Consider the following 17,854-nt stretch of genomic DNA (forward strand, 5'->3'; position numbering starts at 1 on the left):
TTCTTCTAATCAACTTTTGCAAGCTTTTAAAGAATTAGAAACAGATCGAAAGTATTGTTTTATGTTGTAAATGTCATCAACTCCAAGAAATAAACAAGTCTGACAAGTTTCTGTTTCTTTAAAAGCAAAATACTACTTAACTTGCAGTTATAATTTTAACCAGGAGGGGGCGTCTGGACTTTTGAACTCGCGAAAAGCTGCTGAATAGAACAAAATAAGTCACAATGACATCTAATTTAAAATAAGTGTCAAACTAATTATAATTTAGCTTCTAGTGGGCGTTTGGGCTTTTGAACTCGCGAATTCTGAACGTTTCTGGTCTGATATTAAGTGGTTTGCAAAACAATGAATTTCGTAGGCCACAAAATTAAAATATAGAAATATGTCATACGTTGTGGCCTACGATGGGTTAGAAAGTGCGCATTTAAAACGTCTGTTTTAAATGATGAAACATAAATTCTGTATTACCTTAATTCCAAACAGTTTATTTTGTGGGAACGGAAAACTCCTATCGATTATACCATGTCGCAGGATTTTGATCAGCTGAATAATTTTTTTAACCAAATTGTGAAATGTTTCACAACCATCTTTGTTGAGACTTTGTAACCGATGGAAAGGGTAAACAGTCAAATAATTCTGCAATATTTTAGATACGTAAAGTTTTAGCTCACACTGCAGTCGAGGCAAAAATTGAATCACTTTGAATAACTCCTAATTTTTGCAACCCTTATGCTAAACTCTTTAATATAGGGCGAGGAATAAAGTGCTGTTTACATTTAAAGTTCCATCTACATACACAACATCTAAAGCGACAATGAGTCGAGCGTTGCGAAATAAATAATACATAGATAAATGCGCATAATGCCCATAAAGTTGTTACATCGAATTCTAAATGCTCGGGTAGATTTTTGACAAATCTTTTGTCGCTTTGTCTAAGCGTTTAAGCACGTGCAGAAAATCAGTACCTTTTACTGCATCTAGAGCAGGAGCTCCAGATCTGGCACCGGTTCCCTCCAATAGTTGAACTGAGAGTAGTCATTGGCAGCTTCTACACGAGACGGGAACATCTGGTCCACGATGATACTCATGTTGGTGTAGCTGAAATATAAAGAAACAAATTATAATTGGTCATTTGAAAACGTGCCTTAGAAAATGAATTTGATAAATTGTTAGTTTGAAATGTTCACAATCCACACCATTGAAGCTTTCTTTAACCAGACGACGTTCCTAGGGAAAACGCGAAGTTGGAACGTGGTTATCAAAACGCATGCGGCAAAAGCAACGTCCAATCTGAACTAGTTTCCCGGCTGTTATGCTTACCATATTATACACCCAACCAGTTCACTAGTACTGAGTTGCATGTTGGCATGTTGAACTCGTGGTCAATTATAGAATTTTTCGAAAAATTCCATGTTTGTTTATTCTTTGACTCCTTCAAGTGATGAATGAGGGCAGTTCAGCGAAACAAAGCAAAATGATTGTTTGTCAAAGATTAAACACACATTTTAATAACGCGAATTTCAAATTTCACTAGATGAACTTGAATCGGAAGAAATATCAGTATCCTTTTCAATTGCTAAAATATTTAAAACTGGTGGAAATACTTCATTGACCACGAGTGACTGGCCCGAGTAACTGCAAAAATAAATGCCATTTAATACTATTATGCTACAACGCATTAGTTTGTCGTGAACACCCCGTGAACAATGATTAAATAAGAAATATTTACCTGGACTGGAAGGTTCGGGTGAGTTCGTGCTTCAGCTCGCCCTTTGAGTTGATGGTGAAAATCCGGTGAATTGGAATGCCAACGGCCCGGTAGGCCCACACATCCTAAAATCGCATTTAATAGGTAAGTTGAGCTTGGGTATTTGAATATTTGTGTAGGTGTGCTTACATTAATTCTGTTTCCATATCCGGCATAGAATGGTTCCAAGTCCGAAGGAAATAGCGCTTTAATGTCTGACATGCAGGAAATTTTAAACGCCTCGGGTTTTTTCTCGATCACTTCCCTGAAAGGTAAGAATTTTACTGTAAAAATCACGTCGTTAAAGGCTGGTTTCCTTACCTATGGAAAGCGGTGATTAAGGACGTGGGATTGAGCAGGATTGGTCCATCCGGCATGCTCATATCGCCCTGCTTGATAGACCTCAAGTATTCTCGCGTAGTCCTCGCTTGGCCAATTGCTCTGGCACTCAAATACAGTAACTTGTAGCCGTTGTCTTTAATTTTGTTGAAGAGCTGCGCCACTCCAGACTGCGCCCAATCTTTGCCTACTATAGGGAGAAGATGGCCCAAGACGTCCGATCTGCAAAAAAAGTGCATCAGGCAAGCCCAAAACAGCATCCTCCAGCACTCACTTTGTTATTGTTCCATCGATATCCGAAATAACGATTTTATCATCCCACTTCCATTTGTATAAATGGCATTGGCATCGGGTGGTACCCTGATATGCGGTAGTTACGCTGAATTCCACCTCGTTCATGCCATCACGAAGATTCAATGATGCCTTAAAACACACATTTATCAACCTTTTTCCAAATTATATTGTCGGGACAACTCACTATTTGCTTTGAACTTAGACGAAGAGTTTTCCTGAACTTGTCCGAGCACTTTGGAGACTCCGTCCTGATCTTAATTTGCATCTCTTCTTCTTTCGAAGCAGCTTGTGCACCTTCTAGGGGTTGTTCGAAGTCTGGATAAAACACCGCATTTTAAATTCATTAGATTCTGGACTAAAGGAAAAAAGAACCAACCTTCTTGAATCTCCCCCAAATCCTTAACATTTTGAGCAGGTTCCAACACCAAGTCTGGGCCGGTTTTTTCAGCTTCCACCGTCTTGGAACTGCTCCCCACATCTTTGGCCGGAGTTGTTTCACGCGACGATCTTCGCCAATGCCACCAGGAGGATTTATTGGGCTGGTTCTTCTCCTCCCGTATCGACTTCTCCTTTGCATCCTAATGACGTAAATGATTAAAACCCCGACATGGATTAAACAATTATATATACTAACCGGTGCGGCCATATAATTATTGCAAAGCTGATCGACGCATGCCGGAATAAGCGGTCTTCCAAAGCACATAATACTAACTAGCATAGATGCGGCCACTTTCCAACTGTAGTACTTTCCGCTGATCTTTGCCACCAGTTTCGGGTCGTCCAGTATGGCGCAATTGTTGCAGAAATCGGTGTACGAAATCATGTGCTCGTTGAAACGTTCTGAGGACAGGTTTGGCTCCCATCCGCACAGCGATAGCGTTATGTCTTGCGAATGAGTTTGAACTCTGAAATACCAGATTTTCTTAGGAAATAATGCAGAAAGCGTTGACTAATACTGGTGAGTTTTTCGGTCGTTGTTAAAACAATTGTTTGGATGAAAAGAGTTGGACTTACAATTTGGTTTGCTCGTCGAAATCCGAATCTATGCTCTTGCAGCCTTCGGGACTGTTAGGACTCTGAGTCAACGACGGTCCATTGCCTGATTCACAATCCATGTCGATATCTAGATTTTACACGTAACAGTAACACTTAATACGATAAGGCAGATACTAATAAGGCTCTACTAATCAAAATCATTTTAAACGTGCATTGGAAGCAGTTAGGAGCATGCTTTGCATCTGAGTCGCATTAACCAGAAAGATGTGGCAAATTTTCACTCAGTTAAAAAAATGGCCTGCAGTTTTCACCTCTTTGGATATGTACAGACTTTTGTGCAAAAAAGAGCAGAAACTGCAGGAATAAGTAAGAAACTACTTAAAGCAAACATAGTTAGAATTAATCAGGACTTGCCTTCTGCAGCCTGATCCTTCTTTTGCCTGAAATAGATATCGGCCACCTCCTGGTCAACCATACCGCTGGCAATATCGGACAGATAAATGCCGTCTTCAGTATAACGATTCGAAGCGCTGTGTTTCGACTTCATAAACGAAAACATGCTGCTCAGCATCGACTTTTGATCTTCTTTGGTGGTTTCGTCGTTGGCGGGAGAATCGGCCTGAGAGACGCTGGGAAAACCGCCCCATTCCCAACTTTTGGCCGGCTCTTTTCCTTCCTCTGAAACTTCTTCTTTGAGGATACACATTTGTGCTACAGTAATGGCAAAGCAATGCGTACCTTTCACTCGGAGTTTCATTTCAATTTCCGAATCAGATTGCACAGACTCTATATTGACTGGCGAAGCAGATCGTGACTCTGAGTTGCCCGTGGTCAGTTCCGTGTCGCTGAAGAAGTGAAAGTCTGCGTCCACTTTTTTAATGTTGGACGTATCCGTTTGGGTTGGAGCTTCGCTGGGCTCTTTCATAGGTTTGTCATTTTTCGGCCTGCGACACGACAAACTGTATTATCTAAAGTGGGTATTTGAATGGAATTAACCTACTGCAAATCTTTAAGCTCCGCCTCCGAACAGTTGCTGTCCAAAGAACTTCGGTCAGTGGTTGATTCGCTTGTACGCTCGAGATTCTCGGTGCTAGGACTCGGCAATACGTTGTTGTTGCTTGATGTCTTTCGAGGCGCGTTCTTCTTGCGCATTTTTTTGCGCTTCTTTTTGCTGCTTTTGCTCTCTACTGGAGCCTCTTTGGGGCTGGTGTCCTTTGCTTGCACCTAAACCTCCTCTTTTGAACATCCAAGCGTCTTTTAACATCAGGAAATCGACTTACCACTGCCACTGGTACTTCGGATGGTTTCTCGTCTTTGCTCACCGGCTCATCAAGACTGTCCATTTTGAAGATGGTTTCCGAAACGTCGTTCTGACTGGGACTTAGATCGTCTTCGTCGCTTCGTCTGGACACAGTGGTTAGAGAGTAGGTCACATCTTCCGCAGATGCCCCATCAATGTTGCCTAAGACGATCTGAAAACAAGCAGCATTGTTTGTAAATTCGATAACACTATTTTTAACTGTGTTTGCTTGTCTACGTGAATTACTTCACTTTCTTTGAAGCGGTGCCAACATTGAAGGTGCATCACCAGAGTATGATATGAACGGCCAATCGATGTATATATTGAAAAAATAAATCATAACTTGGCTGCTCCTAATTGAAAAGCAACGCCGAGTGCACATTTAGGAAGGTTTTACTGTTGCTAATAGAATAAATTTCATGATTTTTTCTCACGTTTATACCAATGAGTATCTGATGAAGTTCTCAAATTTGATTTATCCAAGGGTTTAATCTTGTATCAAACGGTGTAACTAAGAGTTCTCATGGCCGGTTTCAAAGCGATGAGTTTTCCCAGTTGGTCCTAACGTTTCGCTAGCACGCATTGCTACCATCTTCATAGGTGTGTCGCCCGAAGCGAGCACCGCTGGAACCAATAGTCCAGTCTGATTAGACTTTAAAAGGCCTGTTTCGGGAGCTAAATGGATGATTTGATTGGAATTTCTTCGGAAGGAGGTTGGAAGAATATTGGGACAATAGTTTGCGCGCGATTTCCGGCTGTGGAACATTGTTTACACAATCAAAGAAAGTGCAAAAAACCGTTTTCTGCTCATAACTTTTGAACCGTTGATGCTATTGAAATACTTTTTTCAAGTATTAAAATTATATTATCTGAAAATAATTTACCCTTTAACTTTTAACATTAGAAATTCGTGATTTTCAACTTAATGCTTAAACAAATTATCCATCAGTAAGCAACTTTTTCTTTATTGAACGTTGTAGTACAACTCTTTACGAGTAAAAGTACCCTTAGAAGTCTCAAAAAACTTATTTAGAATCTGCCAAGAGTCTTTTTTACATAAAAATAGGAACGAACAAACAACTATGAATATTTTTGAAGCTAAAATGTATACCTCTTATAAAGTGTCCAAAGACCTTCCACAAAGATAATAGTACGATTTTTTAGAAGCAAAACTAAATTAAATATAGAAAATAAAAAAAACTGAAGTCGGTGTTTTTTTCTGTTATTTGAGTAAAGAAATGAATGGATTTTAATTTAGCTTGTCTCATTTGCAGGTATTTTTAATGCTTGAAAAAAGGTATTTCAATAGCATCAACGGTTCAAAAGTTAAACGCAAAAAACGGGTTTTCGCACTTTCTTTGATTATTTAAATAATGTTTCACAGCCGGAAATCGCCCATAAACTATTGTTCCAATATTCTGACATCCTTCCGCCCAACTTCCAATAATCTTTTACTATCATCCATTTGGTGCCTGGAAAAATTCTAATCGGACTGGACTACAACTGGGATAACTAACTGCTTCAAAACCGGTCCTAGGAGCGCTTGATAGCGAGAGATTTGCAAACCTGTTTAATATTTGTACAGGAAAATTTCCTGATAAAGGTCAGGAAATTTCTACAATTGAGTTTTTAAATCTGGACCAAAGAAAAAAACGTCGAATAATTTGTTTTGGTACATTCAGAAAGCTTGTTGTTGTTTGGGGAAGGCCAATTTTAGAATATGAGTCCGTTGTTTAGTACAATGTGAAACTATTGAATCAGCTGAAAAAAACAGTTTTTAAATTGGCAACATCTACAACAATGTGAATATTTTCAGATTAGGAAAATTTTGAAATCTTAAAAGCCTAGAATCAATTGAGATGTTTGTTTTCTATTTAGGCGAAACTTTCAAGTTGTTGTCGAAACTTCTTATAAAACCTCATGTTTTCAAACCTTGAAAGCATAGAAGAAGGCGAAGCCTTAGCCCGATTTTACTAACAATTACCCATAGGAATAAAACTGTGCAGTTTCTTATTTATTTCATGGCTATAAAAGAGCCAGCAACTCGACCATTCACGACCGGATTACAAAGTCTTAACCGAATATAAGCAAATTAAAATTTTCGACGCCTCTCTATGAAGGTTTGAAGTCCAACAGTACACGAATCGGTAATTACTTATTATAATTATTTCGTTTCGCTTGAGGTACAAGTGACGCATCAAAAAATTCACACACTCACAGTCACTTCAGTGTGATTTTGTTACCTGTCTTTTGAGGAAATCCCTTTCCAAATGAGCCCTACTATTGGCCAGTTGATTGTCTGCCGTGTGCCGCCTTTTCTCATACGAATTTGATGGGTTGAGATTCAAGTCGATTTCGTCGAGATTGAAGCTCCGTCTGCGACCCTGCAAATGCCATTCTTAGGTAGAACCGTGCCGAATTTTTGAGACCATTTCAAATACCTGTGCTTTGAAAATGTTCTCAATTTCTGAAACCGGAATGGGCGAAGTGGCCAAGTGCTCCGGGATGTCGTTGTCCTCGTCATCCTCCAATTCTTCAACGAAAAACGCTTCTCCACTCTCTCCCAGTTTCATGTAAACACCTAATGGTTCGCCATTGACTTCCACATCCACCTGAAAAAAAATCGAACTTGCAATCATTTCCATTCAAAATTAGGACATATTTCGTATTTAATTCAGCGCGATGAGTTATTCAATTTAATCGCCTCGGGCTAGGACTGGGCAGGAGGCGAAAACCTGCCGTAATTCGAACCCACATGCCGATGAACTTTCAACGAAGTGGATGCTTTAGGGCAAGAGGCAAATTGGCCCAACTATTACGTGTATTTACTTAGGTAATGTTACAATCACTTTTTCCTTTTCTAACGAAGTGAGTGTAGTTTAATAAGAAAAGAAAATCCCAATCTACCACATCATCCCTAAATATATCTCCAATAGGCAGACCGTACGTATGCTTGATTTGCTTTCAAGCCCACGTCTTGGCACCCTTGTGTCGATTCATGAGCAGAAAACTTTGCCAGCTATGCGACAATCGTTTGGCTTGTGCATTTACTGAGGAAGGTCAGTGTGGGCTCAGGAAAAGGCAATTTTAAAAACTGTGACTACAATTGCCCATAAACGATGGGTTTTTATTGGATAATAGTCCTAGAGTTCAATGATTAAGATGGCCAATGAATCTGACCACACGTGTAGCGAATCGCTATGAACTTTCCAACGTTGAATATTAATTAGAAGCAAGGTGAATTGAATTAGCATGCGAAAACATTGACATGGGAAACGCTCTTGATAAAATGCTTGATGGAAACACCCTATCTTTCGTTTATTGGCGGAAATTTTAACGCGACAATCGCAAAACTGCATTTGATTTCAACGAGAAAAAAAAATTAATTACGAACTAACGAAGGTAATTAACTGTGGTAAGGCAAAGAACATATTAAGTATGCATTTTTGGACAAATTTGGACTATCTTTGGAACTGCATGAATGACTGCTTAGAGGGAATTGGTTTCTGTTTGATGCGTTATTTAGTGAAATATTTTTTTAGGCTTCAACATCAGCGCTAGATTGTTAAACTCGGACCGAGAACAGAAAAATTATCGCTGCGAAACCAAAAAGTTGTGAAATTTTGTGAGACAACCGATCACTTTAAAACACAAGAACACGCAAAAAATGCCACTTCAAACAGAATGCAAATCGAGCTAAGCGATCAGAATTTATCCAGTTCTACAGTTCGGGTAAATTTGGTTGTGTACTTGTCATCTTGTTGAGCAGTTTAGCTATAAGAACTGCAAACAATAAAAATAAAAACGAATTTGGTGCTGCCCATTCATGTAAAATCCATTAAAAAATCCCAAACAAAGTGGCACTGAACTATTACTAAATCGGATCAAAGGTCAATTTGTCCAGGGGCTTCTTTATTGCAGCTCGATCAACTGATGGAACTATCTACTTGTACCACAAATACAGTGATGTCCTTTAAGCTGTTAATTACAGATAATTAGCAGGTGATTTAGCTTATTGGCAACGATCAAAGCTTATCGGTGAGCGTCAACAGGCGACACTCGGTCTCAGCATTCAAACGTGGGATGTTTGGACTTTGGCGTATGTTTGTAAAAATTTTCAAACACATTATTTGCATGTGAACTATGGCACTTGTCTACAGTGAGATAAAGCTAATCAGGGTGCTGATCGAGTGTTCTTTAACAGTTCCAGATTATTTATAGATGTAGAGTAAGTGCTAACAAAAAGTGCATCTGGCTGATTTAATTAAACTAATAAGAAAAATCCGAATAGGAAACACTTACCACTTTTTCTTTGCTTCTCAGCACGCCCAATTTTCCAAAACGGACATGAAAAGGCGAACAATTGTAGCTTCCATCGGGTTGTTCCACCACAATCACATCTATGGCACCGGTCAAAGTGGCACCGTTGATGTCGTTGTAGAACTCCTTAAAGTTCGAAATAATTCGGAGCATGCCGTTCATTTTCGCCGGCTGGAAAACGCAAAAATTCACTCTAAAACAAGGAGTTGGCAAAGTTGCGCTCGGCCAAGGTTCAAGTTCACTAAACCCAACCGATAGAAAGTACGATAAAAAATAAACGCGCGGCCAAGTCGAAAATTCATGAAATAAACATCAAACGTTGTTTTCCGCGAGCTTGGACGACCGGCAACTGAATGACTCAGAAAATCGAAGCCTGTTGTTATATAAAGTGGACACACATTGGCGTAGCATCGGCAATAAAAACCGTCTTCAATCGAGAAGCGATACGGAAATTTCGGTGAGAAAACATACATCCACTTGGTGCCTAACGACTTTCTAGATAAACAAAATAAACAATGGAAGCTTCAAGTGACTCGCAATTAGCGAAACTGTACTACTAGTAAGTAAATAGCGCGCAATTTTCTTTGTAATAAATCATCTTGCCGCAATGGTGAATGCGCCCCATTGCAGCTTTCTAATTAAACTCGACAATACTTTATTCAACCCAATTGCTTGCCTGCAATTTTCGCTTCAAAACACATCAACAAACCAACCAAGCCATTAAATCCAAATTTTAAACGCGCTTGTTTGCGCCAGTGTTATCTGGACGCCTCTGCTTTAAAGAGAGTACCCATATTTATTAGCCGACAACTATCGAGTGAGATTTAGAACAGTTTTTCGTACACGTAGTTGAAGCAAAGGCCAAAATCTACAATGCCAGAATGAGTTTAGCTGGTTTTACGTGAAACATTGGCCAGACGCTATAAAACTAATAAATGCAAATAACGATTTAGTATCCAGGCCGATAGGCCTATATTTGCTAATTGAAATCATTCAATTACAAGCTTGCTCATGTGTGAAGCCGCTGACAAACATAAATTGGACAATACCGTGGGCAGTGGTAAACAAGACGTAGATAATTGTGCAAAATACGGATATAAATAAACAATAGCCAGTAATAATATGTAGTTCGTAATAAGTAATTTCGTCTATTGTTCATTGATATTTCTTAACTTTTCTAAACGTATCTGCATCGGATGGTAATTTTGAAAAACACCACTTTCCTTGTAGCAAGTGGGTTTTATCACAAAAATGGTGATGAAACCAAAACAATGTCCTGATATGGTTCAGCTTGTTTGTCGTTCACTAGCCTTGTTTACTCATATTTAAGCGTATCGGCCAGTTTATAGAAAAAATGTGTGCTGCTAAAACGATCGCTTTATTATCGTATCTATTATAGCCCAGTTTGCGATAATAAGCTACCAGTTTTATAAGTATGCGGATAATAAAGCAGGATTAGTTAACGGCAATTTCGCATTGCCAAGATTAAGGAATAAACCTTTATGTGCGTCAATATTTCGTGTCAAAACTCAAAAACTTAGTCTCAAAAATCAGATCATTTTTTTAACAGTATTCTATAGTCATTTTCCTTACAAAGCCTCATTCTCGCATAAAAAAATTAAAATAGTTGGACTCCTGACACCAACAATTATTTTAAGATTATCAAAAGATCTTTTTGGGCTAGAATTGAACAAGCAATGGAAAGGTAAAATACATTTTGTAATAAATCAGAAACGGACTATTTTTTCTTCAAAAACTTGCGCCTCTGGTGGACGAAAAAATATTTAAATCAATAGAAACACTGCCATTCCATAGCTATTAAAAGCTGCAATACATATTTGATTGAAATATTTCAAGCGGTTTCAATTTTTTTTATAATTTTTTAAGCTTTCAATAAAACTTTAACACATTTTATTTTCGAAACAAAGCCACACTTATTAGAACTTTTGAACAAAAATACAAATTTGAATGCGATTTGCGATAAGTTGTTGACACAGAGTGTTCAGATTTAGTGCAGAACCCAATAAACAGTGGCAACAAATAACTCGCCATTAAAAATACTAGTTGATGTTTCCGAGCATTTTTCCAAAAAAAAGTCGCCTGAACTTTAAATGAGTCGAAAAAAAATCGTCGGCTGAATCGAATGATTATGACTGACTGAAAAACAGCTAAAGCGAGTGCAGCAAACGAAAATCAGGAACAACGAATTAATAATAATTAAGCGCGTTTGAGCGTTGCCTATTGTTGCGGTTTGTTTCGTAACATTCTAATAAAAACGTTCAGAAAACACACACCGAGCCTTACACTGAAGTTAAATCCAGATTTCAAAAATAGAAAAATGCCAGATATAGCTCATTTCAGGGCAAGGTTTAACATTATTTAAAAAATTCCGAAAAATTATTCTGCATTCTACAAGCAATTGAGCAGTTCCCTTGGATTTCACTTATTCCTTACCCTCACTTTATCAACTTCGCAAAGTACAAAAGCGAACACCACAAATCAATAATTTAGAAACATTAAGCATTAATCGAAGTCACTTCAACTGAAACATGTTCAATTTTTGGATGATCTAAACAGGGCGACCAGCTTAAATTCAGGTAACAACAAAGGTTATTCACATTGCCAGTCGAAAAGTGTCGCACATGATTGAGTGCCTTCATATATGATGATGCAAATCAGGTTTGGCTATTAGGAAAGTGTTGGGCATTTAGAAATAGAAACATTTCCTGTCCCATCCAGAAACTTTACAATCATTAAACAAAATCCCTCACATTGTTAAGTTTGAGGGCAGTTCAAGCCATTTGCTGAGAATCATTTCCGATCTTTCCGGAACTTTGCAACTTTTATTGTTTCATTCACGCAGTAATCGTGACTGATAAATTGAAACCAAATGGAAACTTGCAAAGTTGTGAAATCTACACAACCGGGAACTTTTTCAAAATAGGTCAGCCTCCCAGTGCGTTCACTTAAAGCTCGATATTTTTAGCAACTTTTACCGAAACGCTCATGTTGGGTGTTTATTTGGCTTCGTTATATTCCGCAATTTTATGCCTTTGGTAAATACACACTTTGTTGCCACTGAAAATATGTTCACAAATTTACGTGAAATCTTGGCGAAATCTAGAATAAACATCACTTCATGGGCGAGAAGTAAAAACACGGTTTTAATATAAAGAACCAGAAAGAAGATCGCATGATTTCTGACCGCATCGGTCTCGTATCTTGCCATTGGTAGGCGACATGAGGTGATAACATCGAACGAAACATGCCATACAAGTGAAAGTCAACGCACTCATTTTTTCATACTGCCGCTGATTTAAGTAGGTTCAGTGGCATTTATATGTAATATATTGTGGATATTAAATAGGATATTATACAAATAAGACTAGAGAATGAAAATAAAGTCGAAACACAAAATTTGGGTAATTATTAATATTAAACTAGAAGCCCCAGCTGATTGTGCAATCTCCACAGTATCTACCACCTTTGTTGATGTCGTAAACATGTTTTCGTTTATTTTCTACACCGTAAAATACGTGCTAGTTAGTCAAGTACGAAACACGCTGGAAAGCAGGAAAACGCACTAAATAAATATGCGCTTAATCGGCTTAATCAAACTGTTTTCTTTGCCAAGAAAATTGAGTTTATTGAAGTATAAAAGCTTAAGGATTGCAAATGTATTTCTAGGAAAGCAGGAAACAGGTGCGGATGCATTAGGCACGGAAATAACACATAATTTATTGAGAAGAATCATGAAATTGAAAAGTTTTTGGGCGATTTTTGAAACTCACATGCGTTATATCTATTCGATTGTTTCTTAGTAATATTTGGAATTTCAGATGCCTTTCTAGAAAAACTTCGAAACGATCTTAAATTGCTAATAACCGACCAAATGCGGACTAATGCGGAGTAAATCAAAGAAAAAATAGAGAATAAGTAAAGAAAAATATAAAAAATAAGTGAGAAGTTTCGACCACTTCTGTTGTGGGCACAGATATTTTGTATAATATAAGCATAATATTAACCAGACAGGCGAGGGCCTGATATTTCGAATAATTACCTAAAAAAACATCAAACTTTAATTAGTCAGTGGCGCTGGCTGAAATAAATACGTTAAATTTAGTTAGGGCCAAATCAGCCCCTGATTACTACAAACAACACCAGCAAATTGCCAAAAAATTGGTCCAAAGACATTTGAATTATTTTCCAAAAACCCTAATGGGTGTTTTCATCAAACAACCTGTCATCAAACAACTGTGGAAACAAAACTTAAAGTTGGAAGCGAATTAGGACATTGCAACTAGACATATTAATAAAGAGTCTCACTCCAGAAGCTCTTGATGGAGTATAATGAGAACACTGAAAAATGTTCCAAATTCAACTTCTCAGGCACAAATTTCGATGTTAAAAAAATACAGGTTACACAAAATCCGGCAACATTTGTTAATCTATAGCATTGAGTTGAAATTCCAAACTGCGCCAATTTCCTTGAACCTGATCAATGAAGAAAAACAAAACGCAACAGGAATGAGAAAAACAACATTCTGAAGCCGAGCTCTCCCATTGGCGGCTTTTAGAGGTGTGATAGCGTAGTCAATTGCGTATCAGGCACTATGAGGACAATAAACATGTTTTGATTTGTTGATTGATCTGTTACAAAACAACCATCAAGGAGAAACGTCGCAGCAAAAAGTTACTTATGTCCTTAATAATACTGATTGGGTGACGAAGGAAATAGATATGCTTAGACATTGAAGCAATGAAGCTTTTGAACTGCATATACGTTGCATTAGATAATGCATAAAGCGTAGAACCAAACATCGACTTGAACTTGATATAGTTCGAATGTAGGCTAATTGCCAATATGAATTGATTTCGTAAAAACCTCAGAGTAGGAACAAGTGGTTTAATGCTTTACCTTATGGATTGGTTATAGATAAAACTTTCTTTGTTCTCTAAACAATGAAATTCAAGGAGAAGCAATTTTAAATAAGTATGTATGATTGCCAGGTAACATATTCAGATTAATGAATGAGAATATCGAGAATACAATACCATTCATAATCCTGGAAGTGTTTAGATGTAAATGAGTTGGGGGCATTTAAAGCTGCTAGGTCAAGTAGTAGTTTCATTTGTTGGGCAACATGAAACTTAACTTGGCAGGTTTAAGCTGCCCAAACCCAAATCATGTCCATCTAAAAGCTGCCCGGATTATGAACGGAGCTCCGTTCTCAATTGTTTAATCTGCACCCAGCCTGGTTTCATATATATGAGCCATTTACGTGCAAACTAGGTCATATCTCTGGTCTACTATTGTTCTTAAGGGTAGTTTAATTGCGGGCAGAATTTGGTTTTTTTTGTTAAAACAGAAAGTCACTACATAATACAACGCATTATCGATAAACTTGATAAAACACATCTAAATCCCGGGGTAATAATCCAGATTTTTGCTAAAATTACGAAATCAATACAAGCCCCGATTTGAAAATCCAGCTCGATCAGGACAAAGAAACCGGTTAACTTTCCCTTTTGAAAAGTGAATGCATAACGTCCATGTTATGTTATCCGCTTACCTAATACTGTAAACTTAGGCAAGCTGACTTCCAGCTATGGAATGCTGATTATTTCACTAAATCACCGCACTTTTTACAAAACATTTATTTTTTACATCCAGTAATTGTTCGATATTTTGTGACACTGACAGGAAATGAAATTAAAACATTGAACAGGTTAAAAGAACACTCATTGCCATCTATTTAAATTTTATGAACTAATATTGCCAGGATACCGCTCCCATCGATTGCAATTGGGAATCGATTTAATTAATCACTTACAAAATCTACTAAAATATTATTACAGAACACCATAATAGTAAAAGGGGTATATATTAAAATTTATTATTCACTTCAAATATTCACCCACCTCCCCAGAAAAGTGTTAATATCGGTTTCAAGTGGATCTTTTGAACTCGACTGCAATTTGTTCTTCAAAAATTCGCCTTATGCAAACTGGAGCAAGCAGCAATTTGAAATTTTCACCATATTTAGAAAACACTTGATTCTAAAGATGCTGAGAGTTCGATCGATTTTCTTACTTCACTGCTCTCTTTCCTTTAAAAATTCTGTTAATTTTTTTTGTCTCAAAATCGATGTTTCTGCTCCACCGCGCTCTCTCTTTTGATGGAAGTTTATTGCTTCGGAAACAAAGCAAGTAGCAATTTAAAATTTGAGCATCATTAGAAAGGATTTGACTATAGAGATGCCGAAAGTTTCATTAAATTTTTCAAGAATGAAATTTTTTCTCACCTTAGCAAATATGGATCTCTAAATCGATGCTCTTATTTCACTGCGCCCTGTTATTTAAAAAAATAGTTTCTTCTAAACTAAACCGAGTAGCAATTTTTAAACTTTTAGATTCTTTAGAAAATATTCGACTCCAAAAGTGCCGAGGGTTTCATAAAAATTGGCGTAAATTCTGAGCTTTTCCAGTATAGCAAATATCGGTCTCAAAATTGTTGTGGTAACTACACTGCGCTTTTTCTATAAAAAATTCGTAAAACTAAAACTTTGGTCTTCTAAACAAAACTGAGTAGCAACTTGAAATTTTCACAATTTTTAGAAGACATTTGCCTTTAAGGACGCCGAAAGTTTTACGAAATTCGGCCAAAATCCTGCGTTTGCTACCTTGGTCTACCATCGGTCTCCATTATAATAACATAATGGACGTTTTCTACTCAACTCATTGATCCAAGACAAAGAAGATTTTTCAAAATATTTTTTATATTTATTTCAAGTCGTTAGAAAAAGGTCATAGTTCAAAACTAAAAAATCCTCAAAAAAAATCAAAATCGCTAACTTCCTGCTGCAAAGCCTGAAATCGCTTTTGAATACTGGGCAGCTCAACATAATCCTTAGTCTCCCACTCCTCCTCATTAGTAGAATACAGATCAGTGTTCTTAAAGGAGGTCTGGATGGGGCGACCGTTTGGACTCAAGGCAAAGTAATTCTTCAAATTGGGCGGAATGGGCGGCTTGTTGGGTCTGGCGTTTTGGGAGAACGGCACATCATCGAGAGTGGGAATTTGCTTTTTCGTAAACTGGAAGTTCTAGAAACCAATTTCACACGTTAAACAATAAATAATGGTTTTTTTATAACTATTTATACTATAACTATCTATACTATTTTTTATAATGCTTGCCTCTGGAAGACAGTGATGGTGCATGCAGAAGTAGTTCATGCCAGTGAAGTCCTTGTGGCACCAAGTCCCATCAGGAAAGTAGGGAGAAACCCCTAAATCGTTCAGCTCTATTCTGGGGGTGTAAAAAGCTCCTGAGTCCCTGCGCTTGCAGAAAATCGCGCAACTTGTCCATACGCGCCCTAAAACAGCTCAGTTACAAACGAACCTTACAGCTTCGTGCAAAATACGAATCCATTACCATCTTCATGAGGGGCTTGAAGCCCCGCTCCTTTTGGGTCCAGTTCTGGAAGCAACTTCGAAAACTCCTTGCACTTCTTAGAGGCGTACACCACTGGAGATTGCCGTTTTCCTGCACAAATCTGCAAACATTTCACGAATTCAGGCACCAGGGCAAATTAACCCAGAGCAAACTCACGTTGTCGTCCCTGCAAAAATTAAACTGGGAATTAACTCCCTCGCAGCCCTGATCAGTGTTAACTGGGGCCGGATTGTTGCACTCTCTGGTACTCGTTTGCATTCCCTTGGCTTTCTGGATGCACCCGGACGTGCACAGTCCCTTCCTCCAGACGCTCCAGCCCCCAGGGGTGACTTTAACCGGCTTTGGGGGCTGGCGCGAGCTGCAATGGCCTCCATAGCAGTACTGAAAGCAACAGGAATTAGAGGAGGAATTGGGAGAACTTTGAGCAAATGCAAATGCGTCCCAACCTTCGCAGTGCCGCAAGGCGTCCCGTCCAAGGCAGGTCCAGCGAAATAAAATCCGCTCCTATGCGGGGTTTTGCACTGCAAACTGAAGCAAATATCGGCCTGCGGTTGGTTGGGCGACATCACCGCGTCCTTGTCCCGTAGCAGCACTTCGCACTGTCTCTTTGCCGTGTAGATTCTTCCAGGAATGTCCAGGAACCGGGAATGGTCTTTGCCTTTCACTGGCTTGGCCGCGTCTTTTAAACAGCTTGCCCAACTGTAATTTTATACAAAGTGCTCAGTATATGTGGTAATTTTTTGTTTAAGAACCGGTAGAATTTTGCCCCTTAAGCCCCTGTAGATGAATGGCTTACTCCAGTTTAGCCATCACTTCAGCACTGCATGAGGACCATTGGGTTTCCCCGTTGGTGCCCCGGGATGGCGACATTATGTATCCTTCTTTGGGGCAACTGTTTCCCGTGCTATCATGGTGCATCCCCAAGCTGAAAAAATGATTAATTATAAAACACCCCAATCGCCGTTTAGTTTGAAAAATGTGTTGTACCGTCGCTTAACCACTGTTTTGTGTATTCCAAACAACGATTATATTAACCGGCACTTTTTGGCTGATTAGCGCGCGATTAGGGACCGTTTAGTATATTTTCTTGATTTTTTTATTACGGGTGACAGTGGCTATGGTCTTAGATCCTCTTTGTTAGCCCTTTTAGTTAATCCTGCAACAAGAGCCAAAAGGCTATACAATAAGTCCCATATCCGAACAGGAAACGTAATCGAAAACTGTTTTGGAGTTTGGAAAATAATGGCTTGAGAGTAAATGGCTTGAGAGTAAAACTGGAGACCGCAATGCACATTATTTCGGCAACTGCAGTTCTATATAATATGGCAAAAAATACGGGTGAAGAAGATCCTCTTTTGCTTGCAGATATTAATGAGGAGCTAAATTATTTAATTGCTGTTAG

The 17,854-nt window shown here is 38.4% G+C and overlaps 2 protein-coding genes across 5 annotated transcripts in view; both read right to left on the bottom strand.

The window, feature by feature from the left end:
• Window positions 1-400: 400 nt before the first annotated feature.
• Window positions 401-14,697, bottom strand: LOC109540508 (phosphatidate phosphatase LPIN3). 4 transcript variants are annotated; one of them, XM_019908925.2, is made up of 17 exons: window positions 14,570-14,697; window positions 8,979-9,167; window positions 7,118-7,288; window positions 6,920-7,060; window positions 4,657-4,848; window positions 4,377-4,600; window positions 4,115-4,320; window positions 3,791-4,063; window positions 3,395-3,503; window positions 3,015-3,285; window positions 2,757-2,958; window positions 2,565-2,695; window positions 2,361-2,509; window positions 2,069-2,308; window positions 1,898-2,012; window positions 1,730-1,833; window positions 401-1,098 (listed from the first exon to the last, which is right to left on the bottom strand). In XM_019908925.2, exons 2-17 carry the CDS (start codon window positions 9,156-9,158, stop codon window positions 978-980), a joined length of 2,829 nt encoding a protein of 942 aa, XP_019764484.2. In that variant the 5' UTR covers window positions 9,159-9,167; window positions 14,570-14,697; the 3' UTR covers window positions 401-977. The 4 variants fall into 4 exon arrangements, 3 of the variants coding, with proteins under 3 accessions (XP_019764484.2, XP_019764485.2, XP_048523454.1); XR_002172203.2 differs by lacking the exon at window positions 14,570-14,697 and adding an exon at window positions 1,321-1,635 and having other exon boundaries at window positions 879-1,098; window positions 8,979-9,390; XM_019908926.2 differs by lacking the exon at window positions 14,570-14,697 and having other exon boundaries at window positions 3,791-4,054; window positions 8,979-9,384.
• A 1,060-nt stretch (window positions 14,698-15,757) lies between these two features.
• Window positions 15,758-17,854, bottom strand: part of LOC109540564 (A disintegrin and metalloproteinase with thrombospondin motifs adt-1) — a 6,823-nt gene continuing 4,726 nt past the window's right edge. The window contains exons 7-12 of the mRNA XM_019908994.2: window positions 17,249-17,377; window positions 16,899-17,151; window positions 16,609-16,833; window positions 16,432-16,552; window positions 16,194-16,372; window positions 15,758-16,100 (exon numbers count right to left, since the gene is read on the bottom strand). Of these exons, the coding sequence (XP_019764553.2) occupies window positions 15,828-16,100; window positions 16,194-16,372; window positions 16,432-16,552; window positions 16,609-16,833; window positions 16,899-17,151; window positions 17,249-17,377 (1,180 nt within the window). The 3' untranslated portion in view covers window positions 15,758-15,827. The remainder of the gene's footprint in view (window positions 16,101-16,193; window positions 16,373-16,431; window positions 16,553-16,608; window positions 16,834-16,898; window positions 17,152-17,248; window positions 17,378-17,854) is intronic.

Source organism: Dendroctonus ponderosae, unplaced genomic scaffold (genome assembly GCF_020466585.1).
Source record: "Dendroctonus ponderosae isolate FM_Combo_2020 unplaced genomic scaffold, Dpon_F_20191213v2 Dpon_F_20191213_6, whole genome shotgun sequence".
NCBI lineage: Eukaryota > Metazoa > Arthropoda > Insecta > Coleoptera > Curculionidae > Dendroctonus > Dendroctonus ponderosae.